Source organism: Zingiber officinale, chromosome 3B, assembly GCF_018446385.1.
Source record: "Zingiber officinale cultivar Zhangliang chromosome 3B, Zo_v1.1, whole genome shotgun sequence".
Classification (NCBI taxonomy): domain Eukaryota; kingdom Viridiplantae; phylum Streptophyta; class Magnoliopsida; order Zingiberales; family Zingiberaceae; genus Zingiber; species Zingiber officinale.
Genome location: NC_055991.1, coordinates 104,470,968 through 104,498,152, shown reverse-complemented (window position 1 = coordinate 104,498,152; position 27,185 = coordinate 104,470,968). Strand labels below are relative to the sequence as shown.

At 34.3% G+C, this 27,185-nt stretch overlaps 1 protein-coding gene across 2 annotated transcripts in view; it reads right to left on the bottom strand.

The window, feature by feature from the left end:
* The window catches only part of LOC121967200 (succinate-semialdehyde dehydrogenase, mitochondrial-like), a 40,221-nt gene extending 13,389 nt beyond the window's left edge, over window positions 1–26,832 (bottom strand). For both annotated transcript variants that reach the window (XM_042517275.1, XM_042517276.1), the window contains exons 1-12: window positions 26,642–26,832; window positions 26,343–26,456; window positions 24,170–24,269; window positions 22,766–22,814; window positions 15,008–15,095; window positions 14,800–14,910; window positions 8,706–8,768; window positions 8,510–8,620; window positions 8,096–8,161; window positions 7,938–8,015; window positions 7,611–7,688; window positions 67–133 (exon numbers count right to left, since the gene is read on the bottom strand). In XM_042517275.1, coding sequence (XP_042373209.1) covers window positions 67–133; window positions 7,611–7,688; window positions 7,938–8,015; window positions 8,096–8,161; window positions 8,510–8,620; window positions 8,706–8,768; window positions 14,800–14,910; window positions 15,008–15,095; window positions 22,766–22,814; window positions 24,170–24,269; window positions 26,343–26,456; window positions 26,642–26,710 — 994 coding nt within the window. In that variant the 5' untranslated portion in view covers window positions 26,711–26,832. The remainder of the gene's footprint in view (window positions 1–66; window positions 134–7,610; window positions 7,689–7,937; window positions 8,016–8,095; window positions 8,162–8,509; window positions 8,621–8,705; window positions 8,769–14,799; window positions 14,911–15,007; window positions 15,096–22,765; window positions 22,815–24,169; window positions 24,270–26,342; window positions 26,457–26,641) is intronic.
* Between the last annotated feature and the right edge of the window lie 353 nt (window positions 26,833–27,185).

Genomic DNA, 27,185 nt, shown 5'->3' with positions numbered 1-27,185 from the left:
ACTCACATAATTCTCAAAGCAATTAAATCCAAGTATAGTATCTTGTCAAGGGAATAAGATATGTACCTTCTTGCACAAGTATTCTGTTTGCACAGACACAAGTTTGGCCACTGTTGCGAAATTTTGCTGCAAGCTGAAACAATAAGTGATGTCAGTCACCAGAAATATTTCACAAATGTTGTATATATAAAGAGATATCCATAGTAGACGTTAAAACCAAACCAGAGAACCACCTTTTACCTTCAAGTTAAATTTACTAGAAATATGAAATTTGCAAGTCACAATATAATGTGCCTAGGATTTCTAACTATTGTAATGTACATATAGAAGGTTTAGGATGAAAACTATCTACACTAAACTAGAACATTGTAAATATATTATTTGCTTTTACTTAGAACACCTAAGAAAATCTCTACCTCTGAGACTCTTAGTATACCTTTCATGTTTAGGTTACAACTAATGTTGTTAATTGAAGTTTATATATATACTGCTGTGACTTGACCTTGCAATTCTTGGCAGCCGCACTTCCCACACCTGATTGCCACTCCCACCCTGATCATTTTTGCCTACATGATTTGTCAGTGCACCATCCACCTCTAGTCGTTGCTGCTCCAGAGCCCAACACCTCTATGCATCACTTGCTGCCGTTGGTACTCCTCACTAATTGATACTTGTTGCCACTACCCAGTGTCATCTCCTTAAACCTTTTCAATGTATAACCCAATCCCTTTCCATCAAAAGAAGAAATTAGACCCGATTTCTTTTGCCCATCCTGTGCCAGCCAAGGTTTAAAATTTCGACCCGTGCCGAAGTTTCGGTCCTAGATCGGAACGATACGATTTCGGTACTGTATCGTGTCGTGCCGATATAGTTTCGGTATTTTTTAAATATAAAATATATTAATTAAAAAATAAAATATTTAACATAAATATTTAAAAAATAAACAATATAAAAAATAATCTTAAAAAAAATATGAAAATAGATAAATAAATAAATAAAAAATTTATTATAATTTTTAAATTAAAATAAATGAAATATAAAATTAATTAGATAATTTTATAATAAAGCCTCTTTAGATTATCTTCATCATAGCTAGGAGTTGATTAAAATAATTAACTTAAGTTTAATTAAAAAAAAATCGAAATCCAACACCACTCGCGATCTCACGCGACTTCACTGTTGCCGCGGGATTGCGTGACCCCTCAATCATGGTCGTGGGGATTGCGTGGCTCCTCTGGTACGACCGCGGTGGTCGTGCAATCCCTCTGCAACGACCACAAGGTTGCGCGACGCCTCTGCGGTGACAGTGGAAGGGTCATACGACCACTCCGCTGTTGTTGCGAGGTCGAGTGACCCCTCCGTTGAGGCCACGGGGTCACGCAACACCTGGCAGTTGTCGTGGGTCTGGTGTCGGGGTCGTGCCGGTGCCGGTTGCCGGACGGAACGAGACGTTTCGCCCGTTTCGGTCGTCTCGACACAACACTTTAAACCATGGTGCCAGCCACCAACACGCATGTTAACCAACATCATGTAACTGACCACGGGAATAACCATGAGATATGGGCAACATGGCGTAATTTGCATGCACTGATGAGTTTCAATGTTGGTGTTTTCAGGCAGCACGACTCAACACGTGACCATGCATGAAACCTGTTGGAAATTTTATCATTAAAGTCAAAGATATGCAAATCAGAAAAAAAGGGAAGGATAATATGTCAAACATTAGCTGTAATTAGTTTCCTTATTATTTAGTTTCCTTTTCATTAATTTCCTTTCTATTGTAAATTCTCTCTATAAACAAGAGAGTGTTGTACCTATTCTTTTGGGTAAAAGAAATTATTTCTTTCTCATTTTCTAAGTTCGAATTAGAGCAACAATAAAATTGTAGTAGCTATGTCAGAAGTCACGTCTGAAACCACTATAATCCTTGCCACTATCACAAGTCTGATGATAAGTCGCGGGTTTGGTGCAATTTCTGCAACAAGCCTCGTCATACATGTGAGACATGTTGGAAAATTCATGACAAGCCTACCAACTGGAAAAATAGCAAGAAAGGACAGAAGAATCGTGAAATTCCTACTGCCAATGAAGCCAACTTAGGCCCCTTTAATAAAGAGCAGATGGATCAACTCTTGAAGCTGATAAAATCCAACTTCTCATATGTTATTTCTAGTGTTTCCTTGGCACAAGCAGGTAACAATCCTAAAGCTCTCTCCGGTTTAAACTCTTCTCCGTAGATCGTAGATTTTGGAGCCACATACCACATGTCTAGTTGCTCTCACTTATTTGATACTTATTCCCCTTGTTCTGGAAACAAGAAAATTAGAATTGTAGATGGTAGTTGTTCACCTATTGCGGGAAAAGGACTTATCAAACTAACCGAACAAATTAATCTTAATTCTGTTCTTCATATTCCTAAATTAGCTTGCAATCTTTTGTCTGTTAGTAAACTATCTAAAGATTCTAATTGTCGTATCATATTTCTTGAATCACATTATGAATTCATTTTATGTAGTTTATTCAATTATTTAGTATTTTAAATGTTAATGTGAATGAATCAAAACTATGTAGACCTATCCATAATAGATTGATTCCAAAATAGCATATCCAAATTATAAGGAATCCCATAGAAGCCAAAAGTGCCGAATTTGTACCCTGGAAATTTTGATTTGTACTAGTTCTAGTATGTAAATAAATTGCAAATATGATCCAAGTAATAAATGCCCAAGTTTCCTTGGGGTCCCGACTCCAATACGATTCCCATGCTTCATTAGCCCATACTGCTCCACAAAGAATTCCTATGGTTAAAAAGGTAAACCCTAAACTAATGACACGATAACTCAAATAATCCAAACGTTGAGTTGATATTTATAATAATTTCGAAATGAAAGAGAAGTAGTATTTTATAAACACTTCTTTTTTTCATTCCAATAGTTAATCTTACTAAAGAGGGATGATGATTGGGCGTTCTAGGATGATTCAAGGTCTCTGCTACTTAGATGAAATACCTGTTAGTAATAAAAAAGCTCAAAGCTTTAATAGTATTAGTTCAAACTCAGTTTGAGAAAAAATAATACTATGGCACTATAGATTAGGGCATCCCAATTTTCCTTATCTAAAAATCTTATTTCCAGAATTATTTAAAGGCATTACATTGTGAAACTTGTTTTTTTACAAAATTTCATCATTCAACTTATTTGTCAAAAAATTACCGGCCCTCCAAACCTTTTTATTTGATTCATAGTGATGTTTAGAGTCCATCTAAAATTACTACTCTTTCTGAAAAAAAAAATAGTTTATAACATTTATTGATGATCATACATGTTTATGTTGGATTTATCTGATGAATAAAAAATCTAAAGTGAAAAATTTGTTCAAAAATTTTTACACTCTAATTGAAAACCAATTTTAAACCAAAATTTGTATTTTACATTCTGATAATGGAACAAAATATTTTAATGAGCACTTAGGTATTTTTTTGAACGAAAAAGGTATTTTTCATCAATCTACTTGCAAGGTACCCCTCAGGCCTCAACAAAATGGCATTGTAAAACGAAAAAATAAACATTTACTTGAAGTGGCACGTCCATAATGTTTTATATGAATGTTCCCAAGTATTTATGGAGTCAAACAATTTTAACAGCCTCTAATTTGATAAATAGGATCAAGGTTTAAAATTTTGGTCCGTGCCAAGGTTTCGGTCACCGAAACGATACAGTTTCAATACCGTTTCGGTATCGTATCGTGTCGTACCGATATAGTTTCAGTATTTTTTTATTTATATATAATAATTATAAGATAAATATGTTTATATTGTATATAAAAATAAGTTGTATATTGATTTTGTATAAGTTTTCAATTATTAAATAATTTAATATTGTTAGAAAAATAATTAAAAATAGTTTTATTTAAATAAAATTGATATATCTATAACTCAAATTAAAATGGATCTATCTATAATAATAAGTATATAAATTAATACAAGATATTATTTTATATATAATAATAATTATATAAATTAACTATTTATTCATTTAATTAATTATTAATTAAATAATATATATTTTAAATAATAAAAAAAATATCAAGTAAAAAAATATTAAAAAAAAAAAAATCATAATATAACTATTATTTATTAGATTTTTTTATTTTTTTTAGAATTTTTAAAGATTTTTTTAAATTTTAAATGAAATTTAAAACATTTTTAAAAAAATCGGAATATTAATTAATAAAATTTATTAAATTTATTTAAATTTTAAATATATTTTATTAGGATAATTTAATTAGGATTTATAAAAGTCTCTTCGAAATATCACACATTCTTAAGAATTATTTAAATTAATTAAATAAAATAATTATTTATCGGAAAAAAACGTGTATCATCATCCGCGACAATCGCTCGCCCGCGATCGCCAAAGAAGGGGGGGGGGGGGGGGGGGGGCCGGCGACACAGAAAGCCTCGTCGGACACATCTTGCGGTACCGAAAGGGTCGTCGGACCCGTCCGGCGATGGCTTCGCCTCAAAAGGCTTCGCGCAATGCCTTCGGTGTCGAAGGCGTCGCAGGATGCTTTCGATGCCTCCGGAGGTGTCCTGCGACTCTTTCGGCGCCGCCCAGCGGTTTCGACCGCCTGACGGAACGATAAAAATCGTCCATACCGAGCGGCACAAAACGACATTTTAAACCCGGAATAGGATTTCTACTAAGGTGTTAGAATACAAAACACATTTTGATTGTCTTAAAATAAAAATTTCCTAAAATTAGATTGTTTTATGATTTGTGTCAAAGTTTTTGAATGTACTGTCTATGTTCATGTTCCATGTCAATTTCGTTCAAAACTTGAACCACGTACTATAAAATACGTAATCTTGGGTTATTCGTCAAACAAAAAGGGGTATAAATGTTTCAATCATCAAAAAAAAAATGTAAGCATGGATGTATCTTTTTTAAAAACAAAACCTTATTTTACCAATATCATTTTTCCAATTTTTCCCACTTCCCAATATCATTTTTCCAGACAATCTTGAAAATAATCGCCTACCTCTAGTGTTTAGTGTTGGAAACTCACAATTAGGGAGAGAAATACTACAAACTAATCGTTGTGATCTAAATTCTGAGCTTCAGGTTTATACTAAGAAGAGATTTCATCTGAGGAATAAAGACTCGAATGTCAAGCCTGCACAACACTAGTCTCAAAATTTGAGCTCTGGCATCAAAATTTTTAAGTAACTCTATCACAAGTCCAGCTTTGATTCCTATTGTGTCTAATTCTTCACCTACTATTCCTGATCTTGATATTCCTATAGCAATTAGAAAAGGTGTCCGAAATTGCACTAATCATCCTATTGCAAATTATCTTTCCTATCAAAGACGGTCAAAAAAAAAAACCATAAAGCTTTCACTTCTAGGATTTCACACTTGTTTGTTTCAAGGAATATATAGGAAGCGTTGGATGATCCGAGTTGGAATTTAGCAGTCATGGAAGAGATGAATGCTTTAAAGAGAAGTGACACTTAGGAGATAGTTGATCTACCCAAAGGCAAGAAACGAGTTAGGCATAAATGGGTGTTTACAATAAAATGTAAAGCTGATGAAAGCATTAAAAGGTATAAGGCTAGACTAGTGGCTAAAGGCTTCACACAGACTTATGGGATTGACTATCAAGAGACTTTTGCTCCAGTTGCTAAGATAAACTCTATTAGAATTTTGTTATCTCTTGCAGTAAATTCAGATTGGCCTCTACATCAACTTGACATTAAAAACGCATTTCTCAATGGTGATATAGAAGAGGTGGTATTCATGAGTCTACCGTCCGGATTTGAAAAGAGACTTGGTAGTGAAAAAGTGTGCAAATTAAACAAGGCATTATATGGACTAAAACAGTCGAGCATGGTTTGAACACTTTGGAAAGGCTAGTGTTAGTTATGGCTTCTTGTAGAGTCAAGCATATCACACAATATTTTATAAACATTCAAAAAACGGTAAAGTTGTTGTTTTGATTGTTTATGTTGATGACATTATCTTAACTGGCGATGATGAAACAGAATTAGTAGTCCTAAAGAAGAGACTCGCAAAAGAATTTCAAATTAAAGATTTGGGAGTCCTTCCTCGAAATGGAATTTACAAGATCCAAGGAAGGTATATTTGTTAATCAAAAAAAATATATTCTTGATCTCCTTGGAGAAACAGGTTTGCTGGGTGTAAAATGGTTGAAACTCCAATTGAGCCTAACTTGAAGTTACAAGCTGCTAGGGTTGAAGAAGTAAAGAACAGGGACCTTTATCAAAGACTCGTAGGAAAATTGATTTCCTTGTCTCATACGCGGCCTGATATCGCTTTCGCAGTTAGCATAGTAAGTCAGTTCATGCACTCACCAGGAGCAGAACATTTAGAGGTCGTCTATAGGATATTGAGACATTTGAAAGGGACTCGAGGGAGAGATTTATTATTCAAGAAACATGGGCATATTCAAGTCAAAGTCTACACAGATGCAGACTGGATTGGGAGTGTTACGGACAGGAGATCAAAATTAGGCTACTGTTCCTTTGTTGGTGGGAACCTAGTTACGTGGCGAAATAAAAAATAAAATGTGGAAGCCAGAAGTAGTGTTGAAGCAGAATTCAGAGTTGTTGCCCATGGAATCGAGGTGATGTGGATCAAAAGAATTCTTGAGGAATTGAAGCTTTCTTACTCAACTCCTATAAAGGTTTATTGTGACAACAAAGCTGCTATTTTTATAAGCTTATAATCTTGTTCTTCATGATCACACAAAGCATATAGAAGTAAATAAACATTTCATCAAAGAAAAAATCAACACTATAATAATATGCATGACATATCTTCCAACAAATGAACAATTAGCTGATGTATTAACGAAGGGACTACACAAGAAACAATTTGATAAGCTGACTAGCAAGTTGGCTATGGAAGATATCTACAAACCAGCTTGAGGGGAAGTGTTGGAAATTCTATCATTAATGTCAAAGATATGCAAATCAGGAAAAAAAAAAAAGGACAATATGTCAAATATTAGCTTTAATTAGTTTCCTTATTATTTAGTGTCCTTTTCATTAGTTTCCTTTCTTGTAAATTCTCTCTATAAATAAGAGTCTTGTACCTATTCTTTTGTGTAAAAGAAATTATTTCTTCCTCATTTTCTGAGTAAAGTTGTTTAACATGTTAAAATAAACTAATTGATTGGTAGAGCAAATTTAAAGCATTCTGGTGATAAAAGTAAATGTAAAAGTGTAAAGAGGATAATTATGTTGATTAGTAATAGAAAGACAGATGAATGATAATGTTTCAATGAGAAAGAGGTGATAACTTGAAAGAGTATTGGTGAGAGCTGACCTAGAAGTCACAGTCTAAAAACTAAGCTAATGTCCAAGTTGAGAACAGCTAAGAGGATAGTTAGATTAAATATCTATTTCATCATTCAGACTGCTCAATCAATGGGACAATGTCACCAGTACTGAAATGATTAGATAAACATGATAGTATAGTCAGATAAAATTCAGCTTGTGATTAACAAGGAGAGAACAACCATGAATGTACAGAAACAAAGTGCCAAAGAAAAGACAGTATTTAGTTAATAAGAAGTGATTGGCATACGGTGCCTTTTACTGCAACATCCAGATCAGCATCATCAAACACAATGCAAGGTGCATTCCCACCTAGTTCCAACGATATCTGAATGAAGATTAACAAATTCAACATAATTATAACAATGTGACATTTAATTTTACATATAGAGAACAAGTACAATAGTTGGACTAAAATATTGAACCAATATCAGTAAAACAAGAAACTAAGGGCTTAGCGAACAATACAAAGTTAGTAATATTCCATAGGGTTATGTGCCCTTTCTCAGGTCAATGTCTATGGTATTCAATAATCATGGAAGTAACTTGCAATGGCTGACTTATGATAAACATATACCTTTTTAACAGTACTTGCTGATCCTGCCATAAGTTTCTTTCCAACAGCTGTTGATCCAGTGAAGGTGATCTTCCTGACCTACATGATAGTAAACACTAGCATGGATGGTTTGCTCAAAGAAAATAAAGTCATGCAAACACGAAATAATAGGCAAACACCTTCGTGCTTTCAAGTAGAGAATCACCAATATCCGGAGCATTTCCAAATACAATGTTTAGTGCACCCTGAATAATGGGAAAAGGGAAAAAAGAAATCAAAACAATACAAATGTAAATCTCCATTATTTCTCTTTCTACTTTCTCCCCGCTTTCCCTTTGTTATTTCCCACCCATACAGATGTTTGACAAGACAGCAAAATTGCTTGGTCCATATGCCAGTTAATGGTTAAACCTGTTAGCTCTGCCAGACCCTGACAATGGACCATGGTGGTAAACACTATTTTAATCCAGCCAATTTATCAATTTTAAGCCCATCTACAATCAAAATTGTCAACTTTTTACAGCATAATTACATTCAAAAGTAGATCCTATGAATAGAATAAAAAAAAAGACAAATAACAAGAAGAGACTTACTGGTGAAATGCCAGCTTGAAGAGCAAGCTCAGCTGCAGCTAAAGCAGTTAAGGGTGTATACTCTGACGGCTTGACAACAGCAGTGCAACCACTAGCTAATGCTGGCCCAACCTGGCATACCACTAAGGCATCATTCTCCATTATAATTGTAAAGAGATTTTCCATGTCAAGAAGACAATCTAATTGCCAGTATTACCTTGCGAGTAATCATGGCCAAAGGAAAGTTCCAAGGAGTTATTGCTCCAACTACTCCAACAGGCTGCATGAGACACCGAATCTCAGTTAACAACTAATCATGATCTCTTAAAAGAAATATCATCTTTGTTTTCTACATGAAAAAGTCAATAGCATTCTAGATGCAACTCACAGATGGATTATCACAAGATCCTAAGGGAATAGTTAGAAGTAATGGCAGATGATACCAAGACTTTAGCTAATTATTGGTATTGGTCGGCATAGCTGAAATGTTCAGTTCCTAATGGCAACTAAAAACAATACCATTTAAACAAATAAGAGTTACCGCCTTGTTAAAATAGAGACGTTATACCAACCGAGACAGAACCTATCTTGGCCTGTGCTATCCAAAACTAGCCAAGAGAGAAAGATTTTCTTCACTTGGCTCATCTTTGATTCCATCATCTGGTCATGGGGAGGAGATAACACTATAAAGGGTTGTATATATATATATACAGCTATGTCAATCTAAGTCCACTTACGAGTAGTTAACCAAGATATATTAATACGCATGTGGAGAAACCAATTGTTATATCAGGTGTCTTAAAAGCATTATTTAGTTTGGGTCTAGAAAATTATAGGGTTCATCAATAAGTATCATATCATACTAATATTCGACACCCCTTAAACATGTTATAAAACATGTCAATATGAATTGAAATAGTATTTGTTATATTTTTAGCTTTTCTCTGTGCAATATAATGTCAAAAATAAATCATTCCATGTGGGAGTTAGTATATAGTTGTGTTCTCTTATTATTCTTCTTTTTCGTCACCTTCTGCCTTCCCCATCTAATTCTTTACAAACATCATAAATTAAAACATTGATACGGTACCAAAACAATATTGTTCTTGTCAAAAACTGAAATTCTGACACAACTTAAGGTTTTGAGTCTACCATAAATAAATGAATAAGCTACATATTATCTATGATAAAAATAGGCAATTCATATGCAGATATTTATATAATACATGGTTTAATACTTAAACTATTGAACATTTTAACTTATTTAAAATTTGTAACGAAGTATCAAACCATGATGATTTTACATGAAAAATAAGTTTTCCTAACTTTAGAACATCTAGATAGACATGCATGCAAAGTTTTACAAATTTTAGATTTTTTAGAATTTTTAGTAAATTCAAATTGGATTGCTATAGGAATCCAATTAAAAGTTAGTTTAGTCAACTAAATGAGTACTTAGTTGATCTAACTAGTAGAACATATCCATTTTAAAGTACTTTATTTTATGCAATTTATAGTATTGTCATGCTTAGATTATTGAAAAGTTACAATCCGATTGTTTAGCAACACTTAAAGAATATTTTATACTTTAAAGTTGCTTGTCATGCATAATCATATATGTCCCCATGTTTACTTAAATGTCATGCTTTAAGGGTAGTATTGATTAATTTATATGCATGATTGGATGTATTTTAATATTTTTACATGCCTTGATCATGAGGATAGACAAGATAAGAAATGAGAATACTAGAAAGTTGGCGCTACACTAATTGAGGAAAAATTCAGAGAAACGCATTTAAGATGATATAGACATGTACTTAGGCCACCAATAAATGCCTCAATTAGTCAATATAAGACCATGATAAATACGCACATTAATTGAGGAAGAGAGAGACCAAAGAAGACTCGATTAGCAATGTTAAAATAAGTTAAAATTCATTTAAATATAGATGAGGATATAATATAGCATCAAGCTCAATGACATTGGAGGATCCATATAACCAACCCTACTTAGTGGGATAAAGACTTGTGATCGTTGATTGCATGCAATTAATTTTCACATATTTAATACTTATTTGATATGCAAAGGGGGAGAGTGTAAATATTTAAGTCAGTGTAGAACTCTAAGTTAGTAAATGTGTCTCCACAAAGGGTCACCTCAAAGGTAGCTAATTCGGGAAAGGGATCTTGAATCGAGGTGAGCTTTACTTGAGGGAAAACTTTTAATTTTTTTATTGTCTAATTTTTTATTCATTTTATTTCATAAACGGATTGTCTCACATATAAAGGGAGATTGTTGGGAAACAATGAACCCAAGTGGTTGGGTTCGACATGGTTGGTTGTTTTAATGTGTGTGAAAAAGAATTTAAGTTAAGCCTTACCCGTGCTTCTAATGTGTGCAATAAGTGTGCAAAAATTTAGAATAATAAACGTAGAAGCTCACAAAGCTTGGTGACTAGACGTGGTCAAGTTGGTTTATTGGAATACTCAATGCAATCAAGTTATTTGGTTTGGGATTGATGGCTCAAAGTCTTGACACAGAGATGGAATTGAAAGGTGAGGGAAGAAGGATGACATGTGGAGCAAGCTCACATAATTTGAAGGATCAATGATTTGACACAAGGGGCACTCTAAAGTGGACTTGGAAGACTAGAGGAGAAGGATGGCAAGTGGAGCAAGCTCACAAAGCTTGGTGCACCTGAGGTACCAAAGGCTTAATGAAGGTGTACTCTGAGACTGCCCAAAACAAGGTAGACTTGTAGGCGAGGGAAGAAGGTGGCACATAGAGCAAGATCATGGAGATTGGTGTGAGGGACTAGAGGCCTAATAAAATGTGGACAAGAGGCCTAATAGAATGTGGACTCGAGGGCAACGAGGAGCATTAACAAGGTTAAAGACCTTCAGGCATGAAAGTTATGAGAAATTACAAGTGTTGTGTATTCTTGAGCTTTTACTTTTTGGCAGCATCATCTAGATGATGTATTTAGCTAGGTAAAGGTACACTATCTGGTGGCTTGGTTTGAAGATTTCAACAAAGAATTATTGGTCCTAACTCATAATTTATGGTTGAGCTCAGTTCCATGACTTCATTTATGTCAAATATTCAACTATCACTTACCTAAATTACTCCACCTGACTTGAAATATTTAACAAGATTCAATAAACTGGAAGGTTAGTTTAGTCAACTAGAGCATTGCAGTTGAATGAGCAATCAATGTGAGATTTTGGCGAATAGAATGTTTCTGTCAACGATTCAATCCAATTGTTAAGGCTTTAGTAGTTGACTGAATTGGATTTCTAGTAGACTACTGATACAATCATTAGTTATACAACAATCACTTGTGCTTGATCACCGTTGATTTTTTCTAACTGTGCACGAGATTTGCAATAGATGGGCACTGATTATTCACCCTCCCTCACTTTAGCAAGACTTCCAAACTACGTCATCAATCTTGATAGTGATGAACAACAAAGAAACTAGTATGTACAAGAGTTAGTAGGGATGAAAATGTTGAGATGGATGTATCTGGACTTACTATAAGAAAAATGATTTTAAAAGTAATACTCCTAAAATTATTATGTTGTTTAATGAACAAAGAATGATGTCCTAGCCATGGTTTGAAATTTCATACCGTGTTAGATGAAACAGTCAAAACGTATCATGCTGAATAAATTACTAAAACTCAATACTACTTGGCACCAACACAATGTCTCCTGTGTCTCGACGAGTATCAATTCATGTCAACACTCAACACCTCTTGGCAGGCTAAAATTAAGATGATATTGTTATTTTATAGGTTGTCTCCATACAAAATAATCTCAAAATCATAGCATCTCCATATGGAAAGGCAAGCATCAAAGTTAACTATATAGTTGTTTTATCTTTTCTTCTTCATCTCTTTCCTCCTTCCACTTCCAATTTTTACTGACATCATACACTGAAATGTTGGCACGGTACCGAATCAATATCATTCTAGTCAATGACTAAAACACAAACATGGCTCAAGATTTCGAACTTTGGACATTCTAGCATGATTTTAACTCAAAATCTCAAATCCTATATCAATTACCTAGATTTCTTGAAAGATGGGAGTGTTTACAAAATATATCTACTAATATAGATTTTTGTGGCTTCCTCCACTTAGCATTTGAACAACAGGGAACTTAAAATTCTAAATGTAGCATTGCCATGTTATTGTGTCAACAGCATACAGTGCCAATGTGGCAGACTTCAGCAACGCTGAACCTGACTACATAGTGCTTGGCAAGCCCTCAGCCGTTTTCTACACCTGAGTCTACTATCATTAAGTACCATCTAGCATGGATTCATTCCTTAAATGGTAATGTAAGAAAGAGGTTTTAGCATAACAGTGCATAACATCTATGATAGTTGGTTTATTGGGCACATTATTTTGTTGGATTTTGTATGATTTTTGGAGAACTATTGTATTAATTAATCGATTTGTAATATGGTTTTATTAAGCAAGAATTGATTCGAGCTAATTACATTTTTAGTCTTGATTCATGAATTTTGTTCTCATAGTATAATTTGGTTGTGTAGGTGGTTCAAGGGGAATTGAGGAAGGAATTAGTGATCAATTGAGGAGGAGTTGGGTTTGTGCAACCAAGTCAGAAGATCAAGGCTCCATTCAAGCTCAGTCCAAGTTCAGCCAGCTGTGTGAATCAAGTTGAACCAAGTCACGATTGGACCATTTGAACTAGGGGTATAAGTCACTGCTGCTTGCACAGAGAACATGAGGCGGAGTCCCGTTTCCAACCAGATCTGAGATTTGAGGTTTTTCATCGGCGGCTAGATTCAAGGTGTGTCGGCGATCATCAACTGACGGTGAGGAGTTTCCCACGTTGCGATTTTGAAGACTGTGTTTCTCAATCGCACGTAGATCAGTGGGAGTTTCCTCGATCTATGACTTCCACCAACCAACGGAGGTGTCGGAGGAGTTTTCCTGGCATTACCGATCCATTCCCATCTTCCGTTTCATCAACGTCGCCCGGATCCATCAGGTAAATCGCCCACCAAACTTCAATTCTCTGTTCCTCGCGCAGAGAGTTGCTTCAGAAGATCGTGGACTTGAAGGGAGCTTCCCAGGAGTCGCGCAATTTGTCGGTTGCTGGCTGGGAGCTTGGAATCTCGTTCCCGATTGCTCAAAGGATGTTCTCCAGAAGCAACTCTGTTTCACGGCAGAGGAAAGGACTACGATATGAGATCTGTGTTTGTGAACGTTTCTTGCAATTTCATTTTCATTTTCTTTTCCATAGCATTGCTCAGATCGAAAGATCTGATTTCTTTTCAATTGCAATTTTTCTTCCATTAATTTCAGCTTCTCAAAACTGTTTGTTCACTTATTCTTTGTTCAAGTCAGGAACCCTAGATTTTTAGTGTTTGATCTACACCAATCTGAATTCCACTTGTTTCTCAATTGAGCTTGATTAGAATGCTTAGCTTAGCTGGTTGATATTTGAATTCAATAAACAGATTGACCAAGTTACAATTTGAATTCCATTCGTAGAATTAATTTCCTTGCATTGAGTTAAATTTCATTTCTGAATTAGTTAGCATTTTTAGTGGATTTACATTGTTTAGATTTCATCTAATTTTCCTTTGATTAAAATCTTGAATTAGAACACTATTTAGTTAAGAAAACCCAAAAAGAATAATTTGAATCTAGAGTGCACATATTCACTAGTTGTCCTTTGAAAAATTCGACTTGGGGACTCTATACTACATTTTTACTTTTGAAATGTAAGGGTTTTCAATCTTACTCAATTTGAAGTGTATCGTGACGTGGAATAGGGTTCACATCAATCTATCATGACTATAAAGAGAAATGGGTTATACTTCACATAGAATACCCAGTATAAGATTCCTATTTGGACTCAACTTTTGGCTAATTGCTCAGCAAGAAACCATCATTTGTGGTCTCAATTGATGGCTGGTTTTTGGCATATCCAATAGGAGACTCAAACTAGTTTGTCTAGCAAATGTCAAAGGATTTAGAATTCTGTATGCACAAATAGGGTGCACTAAGTTTTTAGGAGGTTCCAGAATGCTGGATCGGATGGTGTTTTCCTTTTCTCTTGTTATAAACTTTGATAATCAACTCAAATGCTTATATGCTCAAAGTATTAGAAATATCAAAAGCATCTGGCATGATCATAATGCACAATAAGGAACACAAACAATTCTGACTGTAGACACTGCTAACTGTTAATTTGAGGTATTTCCTAAGAAGAAAGGTTGATGGATAAGCTATATGAAAATTAAACATATCTAATTGGCAATCAAGTATTGCCTGTTTTAAAACCAACAAGCGGCGATCATCAATTGTAGGAGGAATTATGTCACCATAGATCCTTTTAGCTTCCTCGGCAAAAAATTCAATGAATGAAGCCCCATAGTTAACCTGCAAAATAATTTTAGTTAGAAATTATTTTATGATGGATATACATCAGCAAAGTACAGAAGCTATCTTGGGAGGATTGCAGGAATAATTTAGATACCTCGCCAAGTGACTCCTTTAAAGGTTTTCCTTGTTCCAATGTTATAAGTAGTGCAAGATCCTCTTTATGAGAAATGATTAAATCATACCTTCACAAACATTTAAGGATAGAGTGAGATATACATGCAATATGTCATCAAAATGTCAAGTAAAATGAAGATTATAGTAAGAAGTTGACTAACTAGTGTTAGTCGAAAGAAGAAAAAAGGTTTATAAGGGAATGATAGACAACAGAAAAAGGAACACGAAGGTGACTGTATTATCAAGATAATTTCCCCACGTCTGAAAGAAAAAACAACTCCAAATTCCAGCAGCATGAATGACAGAAATGGAACCATTGCTCTTTTTATAATAAATAACTACAATTTGCAAAATTGATATCCTTGAACTGTGATTGAATGGAACTCAAGAAATAAGAAGAGAAAGAGCTTACTCGTTGCAAACTGATTTTTGTTTTGTTTTTCTTTTATAATTGAAATCATGATGTTTAACATACAAGAAATTTCTTTGAAAGCACGAAATTCAACAACAGAGAAGAACGGATGTTACATATTGGAGGTGCAGAAAGAGAATTAAGTATGTGATGACTGGGGAAAAAAGAACAGCATTGTTGGAATGTCCTAAAATGAACAGGATTTTCAGTTTGATTTCTTGGTGCTGATGGCTAATAGGTCCCAGAATCTCTTATCACCATGCTATATTAATTTCTTTGCTTTTCTGTTGACGGTTGACTCAATTAGAATGTAAACCATTCCTTGTTGTGCTAAGTTAGGTAGTGTTTACCTTTGTGAATTGGGGTATGCTAGGGAACCTTGGCTGGAATTTGATGGATGAAGAACCTTTGACTTTCTTTATTCTTAGTTGCTTGTTTTGCTTCTAAAATCATTGAGGCTTATTGTTCATATATGCATAATTTGTATGCTATTTCATCTATCTTGTTTAGCATTACAAGTTTTCCTTGAAGCTATTGTTGCTACTAATACATGCTTAACTATATTGCTCCTTGTTTAGCAAACACAGGTTGCTTCATCACACATTTACTTGTTTATGAATTACTACACTTGGGACTATGAAATTCCAATTTATGCTATTATACCATGTCATATGCATTGGTTAAGAATTAAGATAATGTTAAGCTAATTATGTCGTTCCTTGCTTAGGAACACTTAATTGGCTAGCTAAGTTTAAACCTTAAATATTAAAGGCTTTTTTTTTTTTTTTGCTTTAGACTTTTTGCAAGCCCGCTAAATTTTTCACAAGTATTTGCTTACTAGTCAAGGTTTAAAATCTCGATCTGAGTTTCGGTCTTTGATTGGAAATAGAAACTTTCAATACCTCATCGTGTCATGCCAATACGGTTTTGATACTTATTTAATTAAATTATTGATAATAACATAATTAATTTTACTTAATATGCATAATTTTTAATTATAATTAATTTTTTTGTTAATAATTAATGCTATTGTTAATATATTTAATTAAATTATTGATAATAACATAATTAATTTTACTTAATATGCATAATTTTTAATTATAATTAATTTTTTTGTTAATAATTAATGCTATTGTTAATATATGTTTGTTCTTTTGTTTATCTTTGTTGATTAATTTGACCATCTCAATTTTTGCAATTAAAAATGTTTGTAATTTTTATCTTTATTCATATTGTTTTTTGTTGCATACAAATTCACACTTATAATTTATTCAATTTGAGGTAAATGAGAATTTCTCTAGTTCACTATAAATTTAAGCATGTTTATCTTTTAAATTATGAAAAATTAGAGCATTTTCATATTTGAAAGTGAGTTTGAGAAGCTTTCATTGTTACGGATACAAACTTGTTTGAAATAAATTGATATTTTTATAATTTTTTAAAATGTATTTATGAGCATTTAATAGAGCATTAAATATTACTTTTTAGATTTTATATGATAAAAACTTAAATAAAAATTCATTTGAACACAGTGAAATAATTTAAAATTCTACCATTAATTTTAATTGGATTTTATTCTTCCACATAACTATAATTACTAGGTAGATAAAAAATAAAGAGATTTTAAATTTTAAGATGTAAAACATTATAATTAAATTTATCAAAATTAAATATATAAAACTTGATTTGACCTCGACTCAATTAAATTGGAAAATTTTAGGTTCAATTTTTTTTTGATAAAATCATATTCAAATTTGAAAATAGAGTTTCTTTAAAAATATCCAAATTACAAATTATGGAAAAATAAATCATTTTCTAAATTTAATTAAATAATTTTTCATTTAATCAAAGTCCATGTCGAACCCTAGATATTTGTTGGCGCTAGAAGTAAAGCTGAGAAAAGACTAAAGGAGGATAAGAAACTCGACATTTAATCAAAGCAACTTGTTAAACCCTAGTAATTTCTTATCTCTTGGTCACATTGTCTCTATCAGTCTCTTCATTACAAAAGTAGGAAAATCATAAACTATTCACATAGGTTAGCTACCAAATTTTATCCTTTTAAATTTAAAATAATTTAAATAACTAATTAAGTTAAATCAATCTAATATTTTAAGTTTTATAGTTGAATGAAAGTTGATTTAGGATTAACTAGAGCTCATCAAGTAGATATGATGATTAGGACCAAGTGGATTCAAACCCAACTCAATTTGGATTTATTTTAGTTTATTTAAAATTAAACGAAGTTTATATATAGGAAAGTTTAGTTCAGTCGTATTTAATTAAATTATTTATATTTATATAAGGTTAAACATTATATAATTATTTAATTAGATTATATTTTTCTATCCTCACTCCTCTTATACTGTCACTTTCGTAGCGATCTTCCCATTCTCATTCTCTGTTTTTTTTTCTATTTCTCTAGCTTCACTTTTTGAAGCTTCCCATGTTGAAACATCCAATTCTGGGTGTTTCGTATGCCGATCGATCAATTTTACTTACAAACCACAAAGCTAACCATGAAGTAAAACATAGTGCATACACTAGCTTAAAACATCCTAACGAATCTTTGCTTGATTTATTACTCATCCTTATATTAATTGTTGGGTGATAAGCCACTGCTTCCCTTACTGCACTGCACATTGCACACTACTGCATCCTTATCAACTAGTTCCTCATCTGGTATCCCTTTTGTTCTTGATTCTAGATTTATTGGAGGTGAGTAATAGAGATGTAAAATCAAGATATAATATTGCTCTAAGACACTCGCCACTAAATCCATCTGGAGATTTATAAATTGCATCTTGGAGATTATTGTTTGTGCATCATATGTTTCTCATTTAGCACTTAGTTCATTTGTTTATCTTTGTCTTTAACTTGTTCGGCATGAACTTCAAACATTTCGAGTCAGAATATAAATTTCTTATTTATTGCTTATTGATCTTGTTATCACGTGCTCATTGGTGCTAGCCCTGACCTTATTAGATATCAACAAAACTTTCTATTAATTGGTCACTATCGGACTACCACCAAATAACAATAACTATGCCACTCAATTAATTGTGGAACCTGATCTCATTTGATAAAATTTTAAAGTATCAACCTGAGCTCTGTATTGGTCTTAGCCAAAAAACAATATTGTACTACTGTTGTACCTACATGTCAATATGTGATTAGTGTGGGAGTTGATTTAGAGAAGATGAAGTGGCAAAGTTGCTTTAACTTGAGGAGGGAATCCAAATGAGGCTTATGTCTCGTGTCACCTTGCCTCATGTTCATCAAGTCTTCCATCACGCACATCTGTCACAGAAGAACATTAACAGGGTTTCAATGGTTGGACCCAAGTAGATTCGCATCTCTAATCACTAGAGTTAGAGGAAGCTTTGTGCATCTATGAAGAAGCTTCCTGTCTCTGTCGTGAGAGATCATTCATAGAGTTCAGGTGTTGGTTGGATGTAGTTCCACAAAGGTTACTTAATATCATATCTTAACCCATTCAACATGTTAGTCAATCAATAGAACAATATGTTTCAAATGTGCCGATTAGTATAGAACAATATTTTTAAACTCTGATTCCATGTACAAATTGTTAATGGGCCCAATACCCTTGGTGACAAAAAGAAAACCCAGTCTTAATGCCCATATTTGGTACTAAATGAATTAAAAAACTCTAAAATAGCAAACTTTTTCCCACCCTTAATTGAAAGATCTACAAGGAATTATGTTTAAAAAAGTATACATCTTGGAGAACCAGAAGACTGCTTAAAGATCCTCGATTAGGAACTAGAACGACTGATATATCAAGAATGCAAGATGAATAAACAAACGAGAGTTATTTTTACGTGGGCAACCATTTGGGACTCTTTTATAAACAATAGCAAAATACATGACGAGTGAGCAGAGCTGTTTTTCTAAGTTTCTGCTCAATCCTTATACAAACAACAAAAGAGAAATATTGTGGCAAAACCATGATGTGAGCGCCATTTAGATTATATTACATATCATGCTAACTGTTTTATTCTATAACAGTTAGTTAAGAATGTGGAAATTTCCTTTGGGATAAAAGATTATCAATCTGTACTGGCTATTCAAGATACAAATAAAAGAAGAGAAAAAGGTCTAAAAGGGGATACATCATGTAAAGAAATTACTCTAGAATCATAAAATGAGTCCACAATGTTGTGAGATGCTCTTCATGATCCTTAAGGTCTGTCGGAAATATGTACCACTCAGCATGAAATTGGAACTCAAGCTACTTGTTGCTTCTGCTCACTAGTTACTACTCATTGCATGAAGGTGGCAGTTTAATCCGAAGGAAAAGATATTTTACTGAAAAAAAGGAGGGCCAGATGACCTTTCCGCCATTTAATGCTCCTTTATCTTTTGGAGAATACACTACACCTTCATCAGACTAATTCAGAGGTTTACATGGCATACATCATACCAGGCGGGTAAAATTGATATGTACTGGTCTGAGCAATGACCAAGAGATAGTAGACCCTTTTATTATCAAGTCTGGAGTGAATGGCAAATTACTGTTGCTACATATGGAAAATGTTGGGCTGTAGAGTATGTATGCCTAGTATATGTAATAAAAAGATACGTAGTGCCAGCATGTACAGGTATGATACTAGCTAGGACCATTATCTCATCCTAATATCAACTCTAGTCAATATAAACAAGTTTCCTATCTTGTGTTTATATTAGGGTTGGGCACATTCGCTTTCTCACTTTTGTAGGAAACCAAAACGAAACTAAAATATAGTACTGAAATCATGGTTTAAAATCTTGAGCCATATTGGAGTTTTAGTTGCGACTGGAACGATACGATTTTGATATTGTATCGTACCGATATGATTTCTATATTTTTTTAAATATAAAATATATTAACTAAAAAATATTTAACATAAATATTTAAAAAAGAAAAAAATAATTTTTAAAAAAGAAAAATATAGAGATAAATAAATAAATAATTTATTATATATTTTTAGAATTAAAATAAATAAAAATATATAATTAATTAGATAATTTTATTAAGGTTTAGTTAAGTCTCTTTAGATTATCTCTACTATAACTATGAGTTGATCGGGATAATCAATGTAAGTTTCGCAATTTAATTTAAAAAAAAAACTCGGCCTCCTCGCGCAACCAACCTAACACGATCCTCCGTTGGGTCGCACAACCCCTCCCGAGAGGTCGTTGGGGTTGCGGAACCCCTCTAGTGAGACCACAGCGATCGTGCAACCCCTTGATAAGTGTATTTTATATAGGATTTTATTCCATATTTTGCACTCATCTTGTGATATTCTAGGAGCATATTTTGCATGATTAATTCCCCCTTTAGTGTTGTATTGCTATTTTTCTTATTCAGAGATCTACTCTTGTACTTTTTATTAATAGGATGAAGAATCGAAACTAAAACGGATTTAAAAGAGCCTTGGAATGATGACATCAAGAGAGGAATATGCTCTGGCTGTATCCAAGACACGGGCATATACCTTGGGGCAAAGAGGAGCAAAAATGAAGAACCTAGAGTTCCACATAGCCCGACCATGTGTTTTCACACGATTGTGTGTCATTTCTCCCCCGGCCGTGTGTTTTCACACGACTGTGAGTCGTTTCTCCTGAAGAACCCAAAGTTCCACGAGGCCCAGCCGTGTGTTTACATATGGCCATGTCGCCCCGCCACAGATTTCGTCGACTCGGTATTTTTGGAAGTTATTTCCAAATCTGAAGGTTGGTGACAAGGAGCACTAGGAGAGTCATTCTAAGGAGCAAGAGGCGTTCTCGTGTATGTTTAGAGTTGGAGAAGTAACCCAGAGACGTCCTTCGCTCCATTGAATAATCTTTTCTTTCTTTCTCTTAGATTTGGGTTGTAAAAGCTTAAAACATGTTTCTTGTTGTAACTCCATATTCATGGAGTAGTACTCTTGATTCTAGGACTAAGGAGTAGCCTTTTGGTATGTAGACGCTTGTCTTTCCATGTTTTGATATATTCGTGTTTCTTAATTTCTATGATTTGATTGTTTGTGGTCTAATTCCGACACCAAAAGCGAGTTTTCCGAAGATGAACCCAATCCTCTGATTCATAGAATACCGAGATGTGAGGGTTGGTCACAAAAGTAGGCCAGGTTACCATGAGGATTCCCTAGGCTTTCACGGAGCTTAATGGGTCTGCCTCAATTAGTTGTCACACAGTAAGGGAAGGCAAGAGAAAGAGGTTCTTCAGCAATGTCGCCCTAAAAGTAGGCGTCGCGTTTGGACAGATACATAGGCATAGTTCTAAAAGATCACGTCGGTTAAATCGAGATTGTCTACCTACATGAACAAACAATGAGAATTAGGAAACGAAATATAAGATAGGATGTCTACGATCATTGCAGTGAAACCGAAATCCTAGGATCGCTTCCTAAAATCGGATTTTCCTCCTAGAACTTTTCTCACAAGTCTTCTTGGTTTTCTCAAGACCTTCGCGACTTTTGAATTATCTAGATAATCGTTTTCACATAATAGATCGGTACTCAATTTCTAGTTCTCGTGGGATTGATAATTTTATTACTTGACAACAACCATGCACTTACGGTTTGCGACACATCACCCCTCCACCGTGGTGGTCGCACGACCCCTCTGCCGCGACCGCAAGGTCACATGACTCCTCCACTGTTGCCACGGGGGTCGCGCAACCCCTTCGCGGTTGCTACGAGGCCTGTTGTCGGGTCGTGCAAGTGCTAGTTAGTGGGTGGAACGAAATGTTTCGCCCGTTTTAACTAGCTCAACACGAGATTTTAATCCATGACTGAAACCAAACCAAATTTTTTTGGATTGGTTCGATTTGAAACTATTAATTCAAAATAAATACAAATTAATCAAAGCCAATTAAAAAGGAATTTCCAAACAATAATTCCATTGAAGATAATAATAATAATAATAATAATAATAAAAATAAAATTATTATCATTTAAGCTTAATGTTTAGGGAAGATAAAAAGTAGCAAGAAGCCATAATAATTAACATACTAATTTATCTAGATTTGCATATACATAAATACTATAAAAAAACTTACAGTTGGGTTCCATTTTAACTGTTTGCACAAGTTCAAATTGAATCAAACCAAAACTGATAATTTTATCTACTATCAAAACCCAAACCAATCCAATAAATTGATAAATCAGATTTTTTTTTTTGGGCGGTGGTGTGTGTGGGTTATCAGATTTGGCTTGGTTTATGGATGCCTACACCTACTTTAAATTCATAAAGGATTACGTGTCATATCTAACAAAAAGAGTAAAATTAAATTCCTCTTACAAGTGACATATTTATCTGTACCATTTTCTTAAACGCTTGCTCCGTTCATTTGCTGTGAGTTTGCTCCAAGCTGTGAATAACATAAAATATATCAATGTTTGATAAATCCATGACAACAAACAAAATTATAAGACTTCCTAACAAAATAATGCAACCAATGAGTTCCATACAAGGAATCAACAACTTAGACCTGATCCACTTCCAGGCAACATTTGTATTGAGAAATAGATAAACAATTTATGGAATAGAAGTACACAACAATAAGCAACACAATTAACAATTTAGGTGCCCACATGGATATTACCCAACAATTCAGCATTATCAGAAATAAAACAACAATGTATACTAGCACAAGATGGCATGTTCCATATACTCAAAGGGAATCTAGCACAACTATCTAGTACATACAAAACACACATACTCAAAGTGTAGTCAAGGAGCGAAGGCATTATATAATATACCCATCACAAACCTATAAAAGATGCTCTTATTCCTAGTGCATGACTAGATGATGAGAATTCTAACTCGAATTCATATGTACAGGACCTTCTAGAAGAATCATCCTCTTGATAAATTAGTGCATGAGCAACACTGCTTGAGTTTTGACTTAAAGCCAGCAATAAGATGTCGGCCCTTGTTGCTATATTTTAAAGTTATGTAGTTAGGTTATGATAGCTTGTCCACTTTCAATGTTGAATTGACACTTTCATACAACATATTTGTGGTACCATGGTATGGGCATTGTGGGCTTCAGTTGTTTTGCAGCTGGACATCCTCTGAGATATTGATCCTCTTGGCCACTCTACCTGATGTCCTGGTGTGGTATTGTGCAAAACAAGTTTACCCAGGTGGATGTTTTTCAAAATACGGTCTACTTAGTGAAAATATAGTCATCGGATATCATAGGGTCGCTGAAATGTACAAACAATCTTTTGGGTAGAGATTTTTCATTAGAAATCTGTCATCTCCTCCACTAACTATACACAATTTGCTAAGCGTTTTAGGGTGAGAGGTTTAACAAGAGATAGTCAGTCTCCTTTAGATCTCTCCTCAATTCCCATCATCCTTTCGAGCTCATGGTGGTGCATAAGCATCCAGGTTGTAGAGTGACTACTCTTGCTTTATAAGATCCAGTAAAGATTGAGGTTAGCTTGAGCTCGGTTAGATTTACTTGAAGGAAAGGACCCTGACAAGTAGGGCATGGTAAATTGCACCAGTCTCAACAAAATTTTTGCGTATTCACGATATTAAGCTTACAGGTCATTATCTCACATCTCAACACAACCATCTCAAAGCAATACACAGATGGGTCAGAGGTATTAGCTTAAAAGAGAAAATGTCACAAACTTGGAGCAAGTGACTTTGCATCACCATGTGCCAAACAAACAAAAAAATCAAATATTAGCTAACTTTGATATTTCTTACATGTAAATGCCTCATGTGCAGAGGATATTGCATTGATGGCCTCATTTCTTCCCATGAATGGAACATTAGCAATAACATCACCAGTAGCAGGATTATGAACCTGCAAAATAAGGAGTGGAAAGTTATAGTTGTCCTCTAAGATTTTTGTATGTAATTTATCATAAGTCCAGGTACAGTACATAAGGAAAAATTCATTAAATAAGTGGTTATCACAGAACAACAACTCGTCTTACTCTTAATTGCCCTTCACCAAAGAAGGAAGAATTTGTTTCATGTGTGCACTAAAAGAAATTATCATAAAAAAATAAAAAATAAAGTCTCTTCAATCATATGCTCATAGTATAGGCAATCTATGACTCAAACATCTTGTCAATGACTCGTGGTTATATCCATGACACCAAATGACTAAAGGAAATGTATGCACACAAAAAAAAGTGGGCTTGCAAGAAGCAACTAGAATGCCACAGACAATACTCATTACAAGCTTTAAAAGAAAGGAGTTCAATAGGATAGCATTGCAGCAGCCTAACTAGGGCCAACACGATGTGTGCACTAAAAGAAATTATCATAAAAAATAAAAAAAAGAATAAAGTCTCTTCAATCATATGCTCATAGTATAGGCAATCTATGACTCAAACATCTTGTCAATGACTCGTGGTTATATCCATGACACCAAATGACTAAAGGAAATGTATGCACACAAAAAAAAGTGGGAATGCAAGAAGCAACTAGAATGCCACAGACAATACTCATTACAAGCTATAAAAGAAAGGAGTTCAATAGGATAGCATTGCAGCAGCCTAACTAGGACCAACACGACGAGAATCACAAGTACAATTTATATGATGAACCATCTCCTCTAAAAAAATGGAAGATACACTTCGTGGTTCAAAAAACTGAGTAAAAAGCAAGTAGGGTACCAACCCTATGGTTCCAAGAATTGTTCTATGTCGAATGTCAACCACAAAAGTTAATATCATACCAATGGTTGAGAGACTAGTGATTTCATCATGAAGAAAGGAGGTACTGAGGTAGTACCAAAGGCAAGCAACTATTGCTTTATTAGTGGCAAATAATTTCCAACTCTATTTAGTGGCACATAATTAATGACTTCCAACCTCTCTAAAGGAAGGACGACAAAGACGAAAGACGAAAGGAAAGAATGAGAATGTGTAGTGATCTTAAAATTTATAGTGGCATGGACTCTCAATAAATTGAAACAAAATGACTCGGATGTGAGTAATTATATGCACACCACCACGTAACATAGGTACACTTGTGTACATAATTAATGCTATAATTATCTAAAGCTCATGAATCACAGTTAGCTAGCAATTATATGAATAATCAATGAACGGATGGTTAAAAAATCAAAGACACGGTAGAAAGGACATTCTAGGAATAAAATTTTCAAGTTGATAAGATTAAAATTTGCTGAATCAAATATACGTTGCAAATCACAACCACGAACAAAATTATCAAGTTGATAAAATTTAAATTAGCTGAATTATAATAAGTTGTGAAGCACAACATAAACTCTCTTAGATTAATTAAATGTCATTTAAAAGATCTAAATATTATTACCAATATATCATTATCACAACAATGATGGTGAGATAAGATCCAAGGGTTTTTGTCGTTGCTGTTTGAAGTCTCAATATAGAACTGGAAGTGCAATATGATGAAAATATTGATCTGTTATTAAAGTTCTCAAGAGAACATTGCTCGTTACATAGTGTAATAAGCCACTGGTAATCTTGTTAGACAACAAAATTGACTGATTTCTCCATCAAGTTTCTCCATCACGGAGAAAAATTACAGGCACTTATAGATTAATTTTAGATCTTAACTTTAAAGAAGATTATGTGAAAACATGTACAGATGGTATTAGGAAACCTATTGAATATGAAAATTTGACCTTTGAAAAGGCCAACGTGGGGAAAGGTGACATTAGAATTGAGCTCCAACCAAAATGCAGTATCATGATACAGGTATATTAGGTTTCAGCACAAAAGAAGTATTTGAAACCAAAGCATACCCTTACGGACTCCAGACGTATTGTTTGACAAGTTATTCTCCAACAAACATTATATATCTCAACAGCCAAAATCTTATTTTAAGAAATTAACAAAGAACGAGCGCAATTCAAACAACCAGATAGAAGATTATGTACCGGAATGGTTTTGCCATCATAAGCATCGATCCACTTCCCACCGATAAGTCCCTGGGTCCTCAACAGCCCTGATTGCCTCAGTCGATCAACGGCCACCCTCGGCTCCGTGCTCATCTGGGCACAGACATAATCCCAAGATCCAATCCGATCAAAAACAGAAACCACAGTACAAACGGAATAGCCAGAAATTTATTCTCGATCGGAAACAACGGAAAAGATTTCCGGACGAAAAAAAACTCGATCGAGATTGAAAGCGAAGCGGGAAGAAGGAAGACCGATCCGGAGCCAGCAGCACTTGCCTGGCGGCAGAGGATTCGGAAGGGGTGAGGAAGGCGGCTGCCGAGAAGGCCTGCGCGGCACATCGCCATTGCGATTGGACGGGATCGGAGATGATTGCAACGGGCACAAAGCGGCTCACAGCCCGTTCGCTTCCGTGTCCAAAATTCTTCACATGCCACTCTGCTCCATGACACGCATACTCACTTCTGGATTAATTAGGTTATTTATCTAACAATCATTATTTTATTTGCCCGTTGCAACATTTTCGGCTGGATCCTCTGGATCGTACGGGCTGGATCTTCTGGACCGCGGTCCAAAGAATGAGTCCATGAGATTTCATCTATCAACAATCTTTAATCTAGAGGATCCGGACTGCATTATCTTCCAATCCAAAATCTGAGAAAGAGGATTAATTAGATCATTTATATGTCCGAATATTATTATGGAACCGATATATTAAATTGTTTAAGATGAATAATTTCACCTTTTCCTCCATGAATGCTAAAATAAATAAATTTTAGAGGTATATTTTTTATACTTTCCATTATTTTCTTAAATACCATT